At 42.9% G+C, this 14505-nt stretch overlaps 1 protein-coding gene across 2 annotated transcripts; it reads right to left on the bottom strand.

Annotated features, from left to right (window-relative positions):
• Positions 1 to 2217: 2217 nt before the first annotated feature.
• Positions 2218 to 13989, bottom strand: LOC142833939 (arylacetamide deacetylase-like 4). Of its 2 annotated transcripts, none has more exons than XM_075945832.1 (5): positions 13822 to 13989; position 13196; positions 6341 to 6511; positions 5517 to 5580; positions 2218 to 3027 (listed from the first exon to the last, which is right to left on the bottom strand). In XM_075945832.1, the coding sequence occupies exons 1-5, from the start codon at positions 13987 to 13989 to the stop codon at positions 2253 to 2255; spliced, it is 1179 nt and encodes a 392-aa protein (XP_075801947.1). In that variant the 3' UTR covers positions 2218 to 2252. The 2 variants fall into 2 exon arrangements, with proteins under 2 accessions (XP_075801947.1, XP_075801946.1); XM_075945831.1 differs by having other exon boundaries at positions 6296 to 6511.
• Positions 13990 to 14505: the final 516 nt, after the last annotated feature.

Below are 14505 nucleotides of genomic sequence, written 5' to 3' on the forward strand. Positions count from 1 at the left end.
CAACAAGTGATGCCAGAAAACCAGTATCCTCATGTAGAAGAATGAAACTAGGTTCTTATTGCTGTGCTTGCACAAAAATCAACTCTCGGTGGATCAAAGATCTTAATACAGGGCTTGAAACTCATGGACAAGTTAGAAAATTTATTCAAGACACAGGCATAGGAAATGACTTATCAATTGGAAACAATTGCTCAGGAAAGAAGACCAATTATCAACAATGAGAACCTCCTGCAGTTAAAACGCTTGGGTACAGCAGAAGAAGCTGTTAATTAAGTGAGAAAGTCACCTACAGAGAGGGAGAAAATCTTTGCCAGATGATATAAATGTAAATGGAAACCTGATAAAGGATAAATATCTAGGAAATACAAAGAACCCAAAAAAATTAAACAAGGAAAGAATTTTCTAAAGATGGGCTGGGGAGCTTAAAACAGAATTATTCAAGGAGAAAATACAAAAGGTCAACAAATAATTGGTAAAGTGCTCAAAATCTTGAGCCATCAGAGACAGGAAAATTAAATCATACTGAGATTTCATCTTACTCTCGCAAGAATAGCTCTTGTCAAATTTAAATAAATAAATAAATAAACCCAAGAGGGTATGAAAGAACAGGAATACTCACTGCCAGTAGAAGTACAAACTGCCAGACACAGAAGGACAATTATCACATGTACTCACTCATAGGTGGTTTTTAATCATAAAGCAAAGAAAACCAGCCCACAAATCGCAATCCCTGAGAACCTAGACAACAATGACGACTCTAAGAGAGACTTACATAGATCTAATCTACATGGGAAGTAGAGAAAGACAGGATCTCCTGAGTAAATTGGGAGCATGGGGACCTTGGGGGAGGGTTGAAGAGGAGAGGGGAGAGCCAGGGAGGGGAGCAGAGAGAAATGTAAAGATCAATAAAAATCAATTTAAAAAAAAAGAAGAAGAAGTATAAGCTTGTACTGCCATGAGGGAAATCAGTGTGAAGGTTTCTTAGGAAGCTTAAAACCAAACTTCCAAATGACCCACATATACCAGTCCTGGGCATCCACCCAAAAGATTCCATATACACCTACAGAGATACCGGAACATCCAACTAATAGCTGCTCTATTTATAGCAGCGCAGAAATGGTATCAGGCAGGATGCCCATAAATAGATAAACAGATAACAAAAGTGTGGTACACAGGCACAATGGAATGTTTTTTTTATTACCTTATTCATTTATTGTGTGTCTGGGGGAGGGACACCTGCCATAGTACACAGATGGAGGTCAGAAGACATTTGGGGAGTTGGGTTTTTTTTTTTTACTTCCACCGTATGGGTCCATGGAATCAAAATCAGGTTATCATACTTGGTGACAAGTGCCTTTACCCTTTAAGCCACCTTACCAGCCTTACACAATGGATTTTTATCCAGACATCAAAAAAAAATAGAATGGTAAAAATATTTTAAATGGATATAAGTGGAAAATAGAATATTGAGTTAAACTAGGATCCAAAAAACAAAAACATATGTTCTCTTTCCTATGTGGCACGTGTGTGTGTGTGTGTGTGTGTGTGTGTGTGTGTGTGTGTGAGAGAGAGAGAGAGAGAGAGAGAGAGAGAGAGAGAGAGAGAGAGAGAGAGAGAAGGTGGTAGATGATTTTAAAATCTTAAAAATAAGCACAGGAGAAGGGAAAGGAGGACTTTCAGGAGAAATGTATCCCATAGTTAAATCTCAATAATTGTATCTCTGATATTTCAAAAACTCAAAAAGCCATGACTAAATTAATACCTATTATGAGAAACCTCAAATTCTTGATTATGCTGTGTTGGAATTCCTCTTTAAATTTACACTCAGATGTAGTTTCTCTTCTGGTGTTATTGAAAATTTGGTATTCTGTTTCTGCACAATCCTCACGTTTAGCTGCATACATTGAGTTTCATTTTTATTTTGATCTTCGTGTCTTTCATCTTTAATTAGCTGCTATTGTGAAATTTTAAATCTCATATCAAAAGTCCCAGGCCTATTTCCTCACTTTGATGTTTCTGTCCCCTGAATGGCAGCAGCAGATGACAGTGTAAGATAGAACATGGACTAATTCGCCTTCTAAGCACATGCGCTGGGTTTTCCTTCTTATAAAGCTACCAGGTCTTTGATTTCTACTTCATCCTGCTCTCTTAGACTTTGCATGATGTGAGCTTCTCTGCCCAGAACAAAACTCAGCAAAGCCCACAGCACGGGAAACCTTTTATTTCATTACACTCAGAGCTCAGGGTAACTGTCATATATTCTTTATGTAACCAACAACAGTGTTGACTATTTTCACGGAGCAGGGGAAAGACAAAAATTTCCAATCAAACAATACTAGGCACCCGTGAAAGCCATCCTCCACATGGTTCCAGGTCACAGGGACCCCCTGGTCTTCAAAGCGCTTCTTGTAGAGCAAGCCATCGTCCCGGAGGATGTCATTCTCACAGGTCACCAGGAATACCTCAGGGAGCTGAGCAATGATCTTGTTATCTGCTAAGACAGGTGAAATTTGTACATCGAAAATGTGTTTTGTTTCTAGATAGGCAGCCTCATTAAAACATCCAAGAAACTCAGGCTGTAAGTCTTGACTCCAGAACCTTCTGGGGATGTTGTCAGAGCTGATCCATTTACTGTACTTCTTCCACTTGTCCAGAGGTATGACAGCACCTGTCAACATGGCATCTTTCCAAGAGACGTCAATGGCCAGGTATTTACACACACAGAAAATCATGAATTCTCTAGTAAGAAATGGGACATTTTTACTCTTCTGATGAGATGGTAAGCAGAAATTAATGGCCTGGATTATTGGAGTAATCAGGATTTGAGCCCTGATCTTAGGGAGACTAAAGCTACTGAGCAAGACCTGGACGATAGTGGCCACAGCCCAAGCTTCAACACTCTCTCCACAGAGCACCACCCGAGAGGGGTCCACCCCATAGGTTTCCGGGCCTCTCAGGAACTGGATCGTGGCACTCAGGCAGTCATTAAAAAGGACAGGGTGGTGGTAGTGAGGAAGCTCGCCGTACCTAAGGGAGAAGGAGCAAACACAGCATGCTTATTCACAAGGGGATAACTGGAGGCCATTCCAATCCCCATCCTCCACTCTCAGAGGGGACTGAACTGGACTCGATCCCCAGAGTGTTTCTAATAAGTAAACATGGTAACCATCATTTTTCTTGAGGAGCATACCCAGAGTCATTCATTCAACCCAGGATTCTCCATTCCTGCCCACACCATGCTTCTCTCGGATGAGTCAACCACACACAGGATAAGGTGAGTTCAAAGCTGTTGCCTTTAGAAGTCAGTTAGCCACCAAATACCCAGAAAAGTCATTTGGAACTACTACTTCTATTGACACAGATTCAGGGGACATCTCTCCTGATGTACTGGGGACATGTTGATCATTGTTAAAACTACAGCTAGAAACCCTTCAAATTGATATTGATGCTAATACTAAGGTCTGTTCATAAACATTCCTTTCGATGTTTATTCTTCTGTAGTTAAGCTAAAAGTGTGATAAGGGGGTAGTTTTACCTCCTATTTGAGAGCTCTTAAACTCTTCCTTGTTGCCCTGGTTGCCACGAGAAAGTGACTAATAGTCACACAACCAACTAGACTACTCTTGTGCCTGTGCTGGGCACTTTGAGCACCACGTACACCTTGAGAAAGCTTTCGGACATCCATGGCCACTTGCCACTAACTCACAGCTCCAGCTCTCACCCTTGCAGCCCAGCCAGCACTGTTTTGAACATCGTGCATCAGACTCTCCCCACCACTTTCATCAAAGCCAGAGGAGAGACCCTGGCCCTAATAGTCTACTGGAGGGACTCTTGGGACTGCTACAAGAGGAACAATGTAAGAGTCTCATGGATATAGCTATTCATTTGCGAGGTCTGCTAAGACTAAAACACATAGACTTTTTACAACTACATATGACAGTTGAATGAGAAATGTCCACACAGACTCGTGTATTTAAACACACTTGGTCTCAGTGCTGGTGTTTGGGATGGTTATAACCTCTAGGGGATGTGGCCTTGACAGAGGAAGTACGTCACTGAAGGCTGACTCTAAGAGTCCATAGCTTCACCCTGCTTCCTGTTTTGGTTTCCTCTGCTTTCCATGTACAGGTGAGATGTGTTGCCCCGTTTTCCTGCTGACATCCCTCCCTCTCCTGCCCTTATGGCCTCTAACCCTTGGGAACCATAAACCAAAATAAACCCTTTCTTTCTTAAATTGTTTATAGTCAGAGAGTTTCTATTAAAGCAACAGAAGAGTAACTGATGTGGAGCTTGTGCCAAGAGTAGGGTTGTTGCTGTGAAAATCTCAATTATATTGTTTTTCTGAGGAAAAGTTTAGAAGTTTATACTGTTTGGTCAAAAGTGAGACCCCAGCCCTCTGACACCCCGATATCCAAAGAGGCTAGAATGTAATATTGAGTTGGAACTGCAACCCCAAACTGCCAAGCGCTTGGTCTCCAATTCTTAGCTTGCCAAACACTGACCCCTCCCCAGGGAGGGTCAGGACCATTCCCACAGGGTATTTAGGCTTGTGAGGGGTGGGGAAAAAGGAACACGTGGTTTTGGGTTTGCACGTGTACTTCCTCTGTCTTTGCGCTGCCATGCTCCCGGCCACCTGGGAGTACGTCATTAATTAAACACAGGCATTTGATTTGGTCTAATTTGGTTTAATTGGAGTTCTTTGTATTGGCAGAGTGGCTCGTATTAAGATTTTTCTTAACATAGACTTTAAAAGTCATTGTGAGAATGACTGGCCTAATTTGAAGCCCAAGCCATGAGAAAGAGCCCATGCCAGACACCGCCTGGAACAGGAATCTGGATAGCGCAGAGACTTAGGATAGAACCAAACATGACTAACAAAACAGCAAAAAAGATATTCTGCTGTAGTTGTAGATCAATGTCTAGCCCCATCATCATCGGAGAGGCTTCCTCCAGCAACTGAGGGCAGCAGATGCAGAGATCACAGCCAAACATTATGTGGAACTCGGGAACCCGCAGAGAGGGGGAGGAACGATCGTAAGAGCCAGAGGGGTTAAGGAGAACACAGTTGACAGAATCTACAAACAGGGCTCATAGGGGCTCCCAGAGACTGAAGCAGCCATCATGGAGTCTACATGGGTCTGCCCTAGGCCCTCTGCATGCATGCTGTGTTTGTTTAGCATGGGGCTTTTGTGGGGCTCCTAAAAGTAGGGGTGGGGATGTCTCTGACTCTTTTGCCTGCTCCTGGGATCCTTTCTCTTTTACTGTATTGCCTCACCCAGCCTTGATATGGGCATGGTACTCTCTAATCTCATATTTGCATTGCAAGTTGGGGGCATCTTTTCAGACTTCTATTGTTCGGATCATAGTGTGCCCATGTATATGGGACCATGTGTAAGAGAATCAGCATCCCTGGGCTTCTTTTGGAGATCTTTAGTTTAAAAAAAAAAAACCCACACTATAAATGCTGCCTCCAATGGAGAAGTCATCAACAGTCCCAGGACTCTCAGGCCACTTACCCCACTGATAGCAATACTGAGTCTGTCTCCCGGACAAGAAAACTGCACAGGTTGTGGTATGTGTCTGCAATAGAAGGTCCAGCGTGGACCAGTTGTGATGAGAACACACAGAATTTAGCAATGCCGCAGCCCCATAAATAGCAGCTACCATAATGAACATGGTTGACATCCCCTCTCTGAAGTTCAGAGAATTTCACGTGCTTCCGTATATCAAGAGCAAGGAGAAGTCAAAATGACCAAATGGGAGAGACATTAAGGTGCATGGGAAAGGATGAAGTGTAGCAGGAGTGGGTTCTATAGTGTGTTTTTAAGGGCCCTTCTCTAGGGAGAGAAGACTAAAGGGAACTATGGAAAGTGGATCTAGTCCACCACTGTGGGAAAGCAGAGCTGGAGAGGTGGATAGATTCTCACAACAGCGATCCAGCTGAGCTCAGGGATGCATGTAAGTATGGGGCCTTTGTGGAAAAAACAAACAAACAAACAAACAAAACAGGAATAACCAGCGCTGTGAGTGGGAAAGAGGGAGTGACACCCAGTGCCAGAACAGCTCCACTCAGATATTGCTGTCCCAACCTGGACACAGACTAAAATATTGCCATGGAGATTACTACATGATTGGCTGATTTGATCTCCGGTATTTCCGTCTACAGTCTCTAAGAGAAGTTCTAACTTCCACTTGTTTTGACTCTCCCCACCCCAAGAGGTCCTCATGGGAATGTGTACAAGACTCTGCCTGTCATGGGGTCCTTCCTCTCCTGTCCCACGTGGAAGCTACTTACCTAGACTACCAAAGATAGCAGCCCCTCCATGGTAGAAGATGATGCCTCTCTGGAGTTGGGAGGACATCGCCTTGGGCTGGAACAGTCTCACAGGGATTGACCCAAAACGCATGTTGGTTACCAGCACAATAGGGTCCTTTTTTATGACCCCTATATCACCAAAAAACTGAACAAACTTGTTCAAAGTGCAAATTCTCAGCTTCTCCAGTGTGTTTCCTGTTAGAGGAAAATGAAGGGGTGAGGGCAGGGGATTGTAGAGCAAGAAGGTAGATGCTGCAACTACTTACCATAGTTCAAACATAGTCACCATTTCTCACCTGCCTCCTACATGTACAACAGTCTCATGGGCATACAACTGACTTTGAACTCTTTCATATGAGGAAGGCAGTTCATACTTTTCTTCCTAAAAGACCTCCACTGGATGATGATGTTGTTGGGACCCAAGTATTTCTTTTCCTCTAAATTCATGTTGAAATGTCGCTGTCATTGTCAGTGTTAAAAGATTGATCATTTAAATGGTGGTGACACGGAACATGTACGGATTAAGTCCATGATGAAGGGATAGTGTCCTGGGGAGTGAGTTTGGCTGAAATTTTCTGACAAATGAACATAGGCACACTTGTCTTTTTACCACAGGATGATACAAAGAAGGCCCACTGATGACACCTAGTTCGTGGGTTTTCCAAACAAACCCTGTAAGACAAACTACCTTCTATTGTCTGTAAATCACCTGGTCTGTGGTACTGTTAGAGCAACATAAAAAAAAATAAGACTTGGCCTGAAGGAAAACCAGCTTAGGGCTAAGTGGCCATTAGTCATTAAGAGAGACAAAACTGAATGTCCCAGGCAATAGCCCTGACTTCAGTGTCCCAGTTAGTTGTCAACTGACACAACCAAAAATTGCCTGAGAATAGATTCAGTTGGTACATTGCAAGATCAGATTGTTCCGAGGAAATTACTGTGTGAGATTGTCCTGATTGTTAATTGATGTTAAAGGGTGGTTCAGCCCACTATAGGCATTACCATTCCCTAGCCAAATGGGCCTGGGCTATATCGGAAAGCTGAATAAGCATGATCTTTTGAGAAACCCATCAAGCAGTGTTCCTTTATGGTTTCTGCTTCTTCAAATTACTGTTTGAGTTCTTGTCCTAACTCCAGTGATCAACAGCGACCTGGAGGCTGCAGCCTGAAATAAATCCTTTCCTCCCCTAAATCATTTACGGTCAGAGCGTTTCATCGCAGCAAAATAAAGGAAGCCAAAACATTGACCGTCTTTTGCTCTCTGGACGACTGTACCCAGACTGAGATGGCAAAGACATTTCTTAGCAGTGTCAACTCACCGCTACCCACAGCTTTGGGATACAGGGGACGCTTAGTCTGTGTGTGTCATTGACTGGAAGAAGTCATATGATAACTAGGGATGTGATATGGCCCCTAACACAGGGATAAAAAGGCCTGCACACACTCCCCGAATGGGTTCTGTGGCCCTGTTTTTATTTCTTGATTTGGAAGAAAGGGGTAATGCATATATAAGGTTGTCAGGGGACAGTTTAGAGCCAATTGTCTTCTTCCACCATGTGGATTCCATGGTTTAAACTCAGTTCATCGGGTTTCATGGCAAGAGCTTTTGCCCAGTGAACCAATGCACTGGCCATTCCAATTTGATTTTAAGCTAATATGCTCACTCTGATATGGCTTTGCTAATATAAATTATAGCTATGTTTCAGGAAACATTGCAGGGTCTCACAGTGTATGTGCCTAATGCTCACAGTCACTGGATTCTATCCTCTATGGACTTCATGCTTAGGGTACTTCTTTGTCATAAGGAGAGCACCATGGTGGGCTAACAACAAAAATTAGAGCAACAGGTGCTTACCAGGTACCTATAATGTGTCAGGACTAGCCCAAGTTGTTTCAGTTACCAACTTGCTTGAGCCTTCTAAGTCAAGCACAAGAATTTGCTCTGTGACAAAATGGGAAACTGAGGCATGTCAATGTGGAAGTGCCTTGTTCAGAGTTGTTCAATAAAATGTAACCGATGAACTGGAAAGAATTTATGGTTGCAATCAAACAAGCATGATTTCAAGTGTGAGCCCTCCTGCCAGCTAACTGGTAAGCACTGGGCATTTTCACTGCACTCCAAACTCCCTTGTCTGCAAACTCGAAACTGACGTCCATGGAAGTGACCTAAGGAGGAGGGGAAATTGGGAAACTACAAAGCTCATTCCTTTGGCTTCTGGCTCTCAAATTTGTGTTTGTCTGGGACCAAGAGTAGGCTCTTCTTTGAAAACTGTAGAATCTTTCCAGGTTTCTTCTCCTTAAACTTCTCATCCTCTCGTCCACATCTTCAGTACATTAAAACACCTGGATTTCCTCTTGTTCGCCTCCCTCCCGGACAGCATGCCCGAGGGGCTTTGGACTGGATAGAAGAGGCAGGATCCTCTTATATGAAGCACATGCTACAGGACCAATCCTAGACCATCACCTCATCTTAGGTGAAAACCTGTAGTATCTGTCAACTGTGAATATTTAGCTTAGGGGGCTATTCTCTCTCTCTCTCTCTCTCTCTCTCTCTCTCTCTCTCTCTCTCTCTCTCTCTCTCTGCTTAAATTTTGGAGAATTTCATACATGAGTACTGTATTGATATCATTTATATCATTTCTAGCTCTCTAGTCCCTGTTCCCTCTCACTCCCTCTCAAATTTATCACCTCTTCTTTAATTAGTATGTTACACATATCACACATGCATGCTGCATGTGTACATACCACCTACTGTGTCCACTTAGCATTGCTGTTATGGACATGTTTTAGGGCTGACCACTTGGGGTTGATGACCCAACACAGAGCTGATGTGGGAGTAATTTCTTATTAATAAAGAAACTGCCTAGACCCATTTGATAGGCCAACCCTTAGGTAGGCGGAGTAAACAGAACGGAATGCTGGGAGAAAGAAGCTGAGTCGAGGAGTCGCCATGGTTCTCCCACTCGAGACAGACGCAGGTTAAGATCATTCCTGGTAAGCCAGCTTGTGGGCTACACAGATTAATAGAAATGGGTTAGATCAATATGTAAAAGCTAGCCAATAAGAAACTGAAACTAATGGGTCAGGCAGTGTTTAAAAGAATACAGTTTCCGTGTAATTATTCTGGGCATAAGCTAGCTGGGCGGTGGGACACAGCCCAGCCCCGCCGCTCCTTAACACAACAGAGTGGCACCCAACGTGCTAATGAACTCCACTTAAAACCTGAGAGGGCTTAAAAAGGAGAGAGAGAGAGAGAGAGAGAGAGAGAGAGAGAGAGAGAAAATTTAAGACAGCTTTTTGCTGTTTATGGGTTGCTCGCCGCAAAGAAATTGTCCTGACTCAGCAGCAGGAAAAAACTGGCTGTTTTAAAATGCCGGCTTTCTGGGCTGTGCCGCCATTGCGATCTCTGTCTGGCCCCTGTGGGAGACAGAGCTTTTGAATGGAGCATTTGGAGTAAAGCTCTACGGCTTGGTTGATGGCAATGTGGACTGCTGTGTGCCTGGAACTGTGTGTGGCTCAGGGGCACCAAATGGCTCTGAGGCAGGAGCTGCTCAGCTCCGCCATGCTGAACTGTGCTGGTCTCAGGTAGGAACTACCGTAATTACCATAAAAACAGCGCAGTTAAGGTTTAGATTGGGAAGGAAACAGGCTGTACCTTATTACCGTATTACCTGTACATGGTGCAACTTAAGTTTTTAAGAACTGCTTAACATTTTAATAAATGCTCCTGGATAGTAAAAAAAAATGTTACAGATTCACAATAAAACAGATTCAGACATAAAAGACCATAATGTTGGATGAATGTACGTAGGCTTGAGAGAGAGAAGAAAAAGAATATAGAGAATAAAGTTAATGGTTTAAAAAAAAAAAAGGTAAAGTCTTTAAAGAGACAGAGTACAGATAGTTAAGAGACTAAAAGAAATAAAGAAAAATAAGCCATGTAAAAATGGAAAATTCACAGAGAGTCTGGATTATGTACATTGTGCTTTCTTTAAAATTTTTGACTCTAAAGGAGCTAAGTACAGAGAGACACTTCATTACATGGGCTGCCAAGCTAAACCAGAATGGATATAAGGGTATTACGATTTCAAAATTTGGGTCTAAGAATATGATGCTTTGGAGAGGGTCTTCTTTTGTTTTCACAGAGGACCAGACCCTATGGATTTCTTCTATTACAATTTGGTATGATAGACCACGCCCTCCTGAAAGGTTGTTGTGAACATCTTCAAAAAATTGCTTCACTCAACTGCCAACTGAGATGAAACTAGCACACAGGTTATACCATGAAAGACCTAATTAACGACGCCCCCATTCAGCAGGAAGCAGTTTGGAGAGAAAAAACTGCGTCCATATTCCCAAAAATTGTTTATAAATGTTCTTTTACATTTAAAGGGGGGTATGATATAGGCATGAATAATTTGCATTGGTATGGATTTTAAGGTCAATTTTGTTATATGTATATGTATTTTTGATCTTAAATATGGTGTGATTGTGTAGTTCATTTTTAAAATGTATAATTAGAAAATATAGGTTGTTGATGGATAATCATAAATAATAGTCAAGTTTGTAGTCATGTTACTTAGATTTTCTAGATATATAGAGATATATTTCAGATAGGCATTCTTCATATCTCTCAAAGGCTACAGAATATGGCATTTAAAATATTTTAATAACTTAGGACTTTTCATGACAATGAGACACTCTGCTCCTGGCAGCACCAATCTACTTCAAGAAGAAGATGGGCATCAAAGAGGATCCTTATGGAGTTTGATAGCCATTTGGGCAAGAAACTGCTCTTGCCTGGACTATTGCATAAACTGGACACAGAGAACCCTCAGAGAGAGGACTGCTGAACTTGCCTAAAGGTGAGATGATCTTTTGGGGTTCATGACTCATGAAAGAGTCTGCGAGACATTCTGCAGGACACAGCAGAAAGTAATTTCCTGCTTGATAAAAATGTCTGCTGGATACTATGGGCCTGAAGGCTGAAGATGGATGCCCCAACGGTACAAAAGAACTTTGGGTGACTGTCCAGGCAGCAAGATGTCTTTGTTATTTCTAGAGTTTGAAGTTTCTTAGTTCTTGTTTACTTAGGTAATATTATATCCTTCTGGAGTCTTTGATGGAGTTGAAGAATGGATAGGTAGTTATATTTTTCCATTGTTATGATAAAAGATAAAATAGATATAAATATTGTAACTGTGATTCTTGCTTAATAACTGTTTTGCTATATGTAATTTTATTATGTTAAAGCCTTTCTTTTTTGTTTAAACAGAAAAAGGGGAAATGATGTGGGAGTAATTTCTTATTAATAAAGAAACTGCCTAGACCCATTTGATAGGCCAACCCTTAGGTAGGCGGAGTAAACAGAACGGAATGCTGGGAGAAAGAAGCTGAGTCGAGGAGTCGCCATGGTTCTCCCACTCGAGACAGACGCAGGTTAAGATCATTCCTGGTAAGCCAGCTTGTGGGCTACACAGATTAATAGAAATGGGTTAGATCAATATGTAAAAGCTAGCCAATAAGAAACTGAAACTAATGGGTCAGGCAGTGTTTAAAAGAATACAGTTTCCGTGTAATTATTCTGGGCATAAGCTAGCTGGGCGGTGGGACACAGCCCAGCCCCGCCGCTCCTTAACACAACACTCTTATATGAAGCACATGCTACAGGACCAATCCTAGACCATCACCTCATCTTAGGTGAAAACCTGTAGTATCTGTCAACTGTGAATATTTAGCTTAGGGGGCTATTCTCTCTCTCTCTCTCTCTCTCTCTCTCTCTCTCTCTCTCTCTCTCTCTGCTTAAATTTTGGAGAATTTCATACATGAGTACTGTATTGATATCATTTATATCATTTCTAGCTCTCTAGTCCCTGTTCCCTCTCACTCCCTCTCAAATTTATCACCTCTTCTTTAATTAGTATGTTACACATATCACACATGCATGCTGCATGTGTATATACCACCTACTGTGTCCACTTAGCATTGCTGTTATGGACATGTTTTAGGGCTGACCACTTGGGGTTGATGACCCAACACAGAGCTCGCCCTGGAGAAAACGGATCCTCCCTCTCTCTGCAGCTGTTGCTTACCTGTAGCTCTTCATCTAACGTTGAGGTTTTGTGCAATTTCCCCCACCCACATCGGCACGGCACCTGGTATTGCTAATGTGCAGGCCTTATCTAGGCAGTCAAATCTCATCAACCATAGCTGAGATTTCATGGGTGCAGCTTCCCTGGCGTGTCTAGAAGACACTATCTTGCAGCAAGCACCCTGGTCCGTATGTTCTTACAGTATGATCAAAACTCAGAGAATTTGGGGGCCATGAATAAATGGGCTCTAATGAATAGAAAGATCCAGGTGCTTGAGGGGCATTTGGAGATGCAGAGCCCTCTTTTGTGGTGCTGGGCTCTAGCCTAGCCTGAAATTCTCAGTCTTTTTACTTCCCCAACACGTTGCATTTTTCCTCGTGAATATTCCCAACAGCATAGGAACATACATTTTTACCACTTATCAGAGCCTAGGAAGATTTATGACTTGAAATCTAATACTTCCACCTACCTGATCAGAAAAAAATGCCCTTGTTCCCCTGAGGATTCTGAAACACAGGTTAAACAAGAGGTTCTCACAGCCAATGAGAGCCAAGAAGAAATGCTCATCAGATCGCTTGGTTGAGTGCTTCCCACCCCTTCTCCCCGACCTCTTTCCTTTAAACAATCCCCTGGGGTATTAACTGTTCTGTTTGGCCCCTACCAAGTAACCCCACACCCCAGTATGGGAGCATCGGATTTTTTCAAATTGCCTGTCTCCCATATTCTTTTTATATGTGCTGCGCTTGTTGGCAGGTGCTGATCCCTGACCCCAATCTCAAGCCCCAACCCTGGCACAGAGCTCAGCTTTCCAGGGCAGCCGCGCTGAAAGGCTGAGTGATCATCACAGGCATGATTTGCCCTGTAAACAATACCTGCCCTGTGCCCAGGACAGAGTTGAACAAGCTAATCTATGGTCTCAGGGTCTCTCACACTGATGCCAAAAGCACCTGCAGTCAGGCAGATGGGAAGAAAGAAGAGGATGGAGCTGTGGTTGAAGGTATTGGTGGAACCTCTCGGATGATGAACGCTTGGTGGGCAGCAACGCCATCTGAAATTCACTGCAATCCCCAGAAAAGAACCCAGGAGGCGAGTGTGTCATGCAGCCTGTAATCCCAGCACTTGGGAGGTGGAAGCAGTGGGCTCAAGGCTGGGCTGGACTATATGGTGAGACTGTCTCAAAGGAAAAAAAAGATAAAGGGAATGGTGAGGAAGGAAGGAAAGGAAATATGAGTGAGAAGAAAAAAGGGAACAGGGAGAACAGGGGAAGAAAGAAGAAACATAGGAAATTCCCATGATTCTGAAATTCCTCAGATTCTCTCTAGTGGGAATCTAGAAAAAGGGAAATGAAAATAGAAGAAACAATATTTTACAAACAGCACCCCCAATCCGTGGTGTCCCCAAAAGCAAACTCACCAAGGCCATGAGGAAGAGCACAAAACAATGCATGACTCTCAACTTGACTGGATGCTTTAAAGAGGAAGGAACTTCTGTTGTGAGAAAATGCTTAACCACAGCCCATACAAAGTGTCCCAGGAAGAATGTGGTCAGTCCACCCAACAGTAGCAGCCACAGGACAGCCATGGCCCCGAGACCCTTAGGAGCTGCTGTCCTGAAGAACTAACTTCAAAAGCTCTGAAAGAAACAGCTAAGCTGCTTTTATACACTGCATCTTCCAACCCAGTGCTTCAAGCATGCTCTTGAACTGACCTGTACTCCAGATAGCCACATAAGCCATCCAAAAAGAACAGAGGTACTTGTTTCCTGGGGAACAAAAGAACAGAAAATCATATCTTGCCCACCAAGGTGGATTGGTGTGAGACAATTGTCTGTATTCCGTCAATTATATTTTAAATAAATGCTGATTGGTCAGTAGCCAGGCAGGAAGTATAGGTGGGACAACCAGACAAGAAGTAGAGGTGGGTCAATGAAAACAGGAGAATTCTGGGAAGAGGAAAGCTTGGCCCACAATCTTGGCCCAGCCACAGAAGAAGCAGGATGTGACTGCCTCATTGAAAAAGGTACTGAGTCATGTGGCTAACACAGATAGGAATAATGGGCTAATATAAGTTATAAGAGTTAATAAGAAGCTTGAGATAC

This window comes from Microtus pennsylvanicus, chromosome 13 (genome assembly GCF_037038515.1).
Source record: "Microtus pennsylvanicus isolate mMicPen1 chromosome 13, mMicPen1.hap1, whole genome shotgun sequence".
NCBI classification, from domain to species: Eukaryota; Metazoa; Chordata; class Mammalia; order Rodentia; family Cricetidae; genus Microtus; species Microtus pennsylvanicus.

Excerpts from the sequence above, each read along its gene's own strand:
- LOC142833939 (XM_075945831.1), bottom strand. The coding sequence starts at position 13,989 with ATGGCTGTCCTGTGGCTGCTACTGTTGGGTGGACTGACCACATTCTTC. Across the intron at positions 5,581-6,295 it reads TGCTATCTTTGGTAGTCTAG|ACACATACCACAACCTGTGC; the intron begins GTAAGTAGCTTC and ends CTTCTATTGCAG. Across the intron at positions 3,028-5,516 it reads TCAGTATTGCTATCAGTGGG|GTACGGCGAGCTTCCTCACT; the intron begins GTAAGTGGCCTG and ends CTTCTCCCTTAG.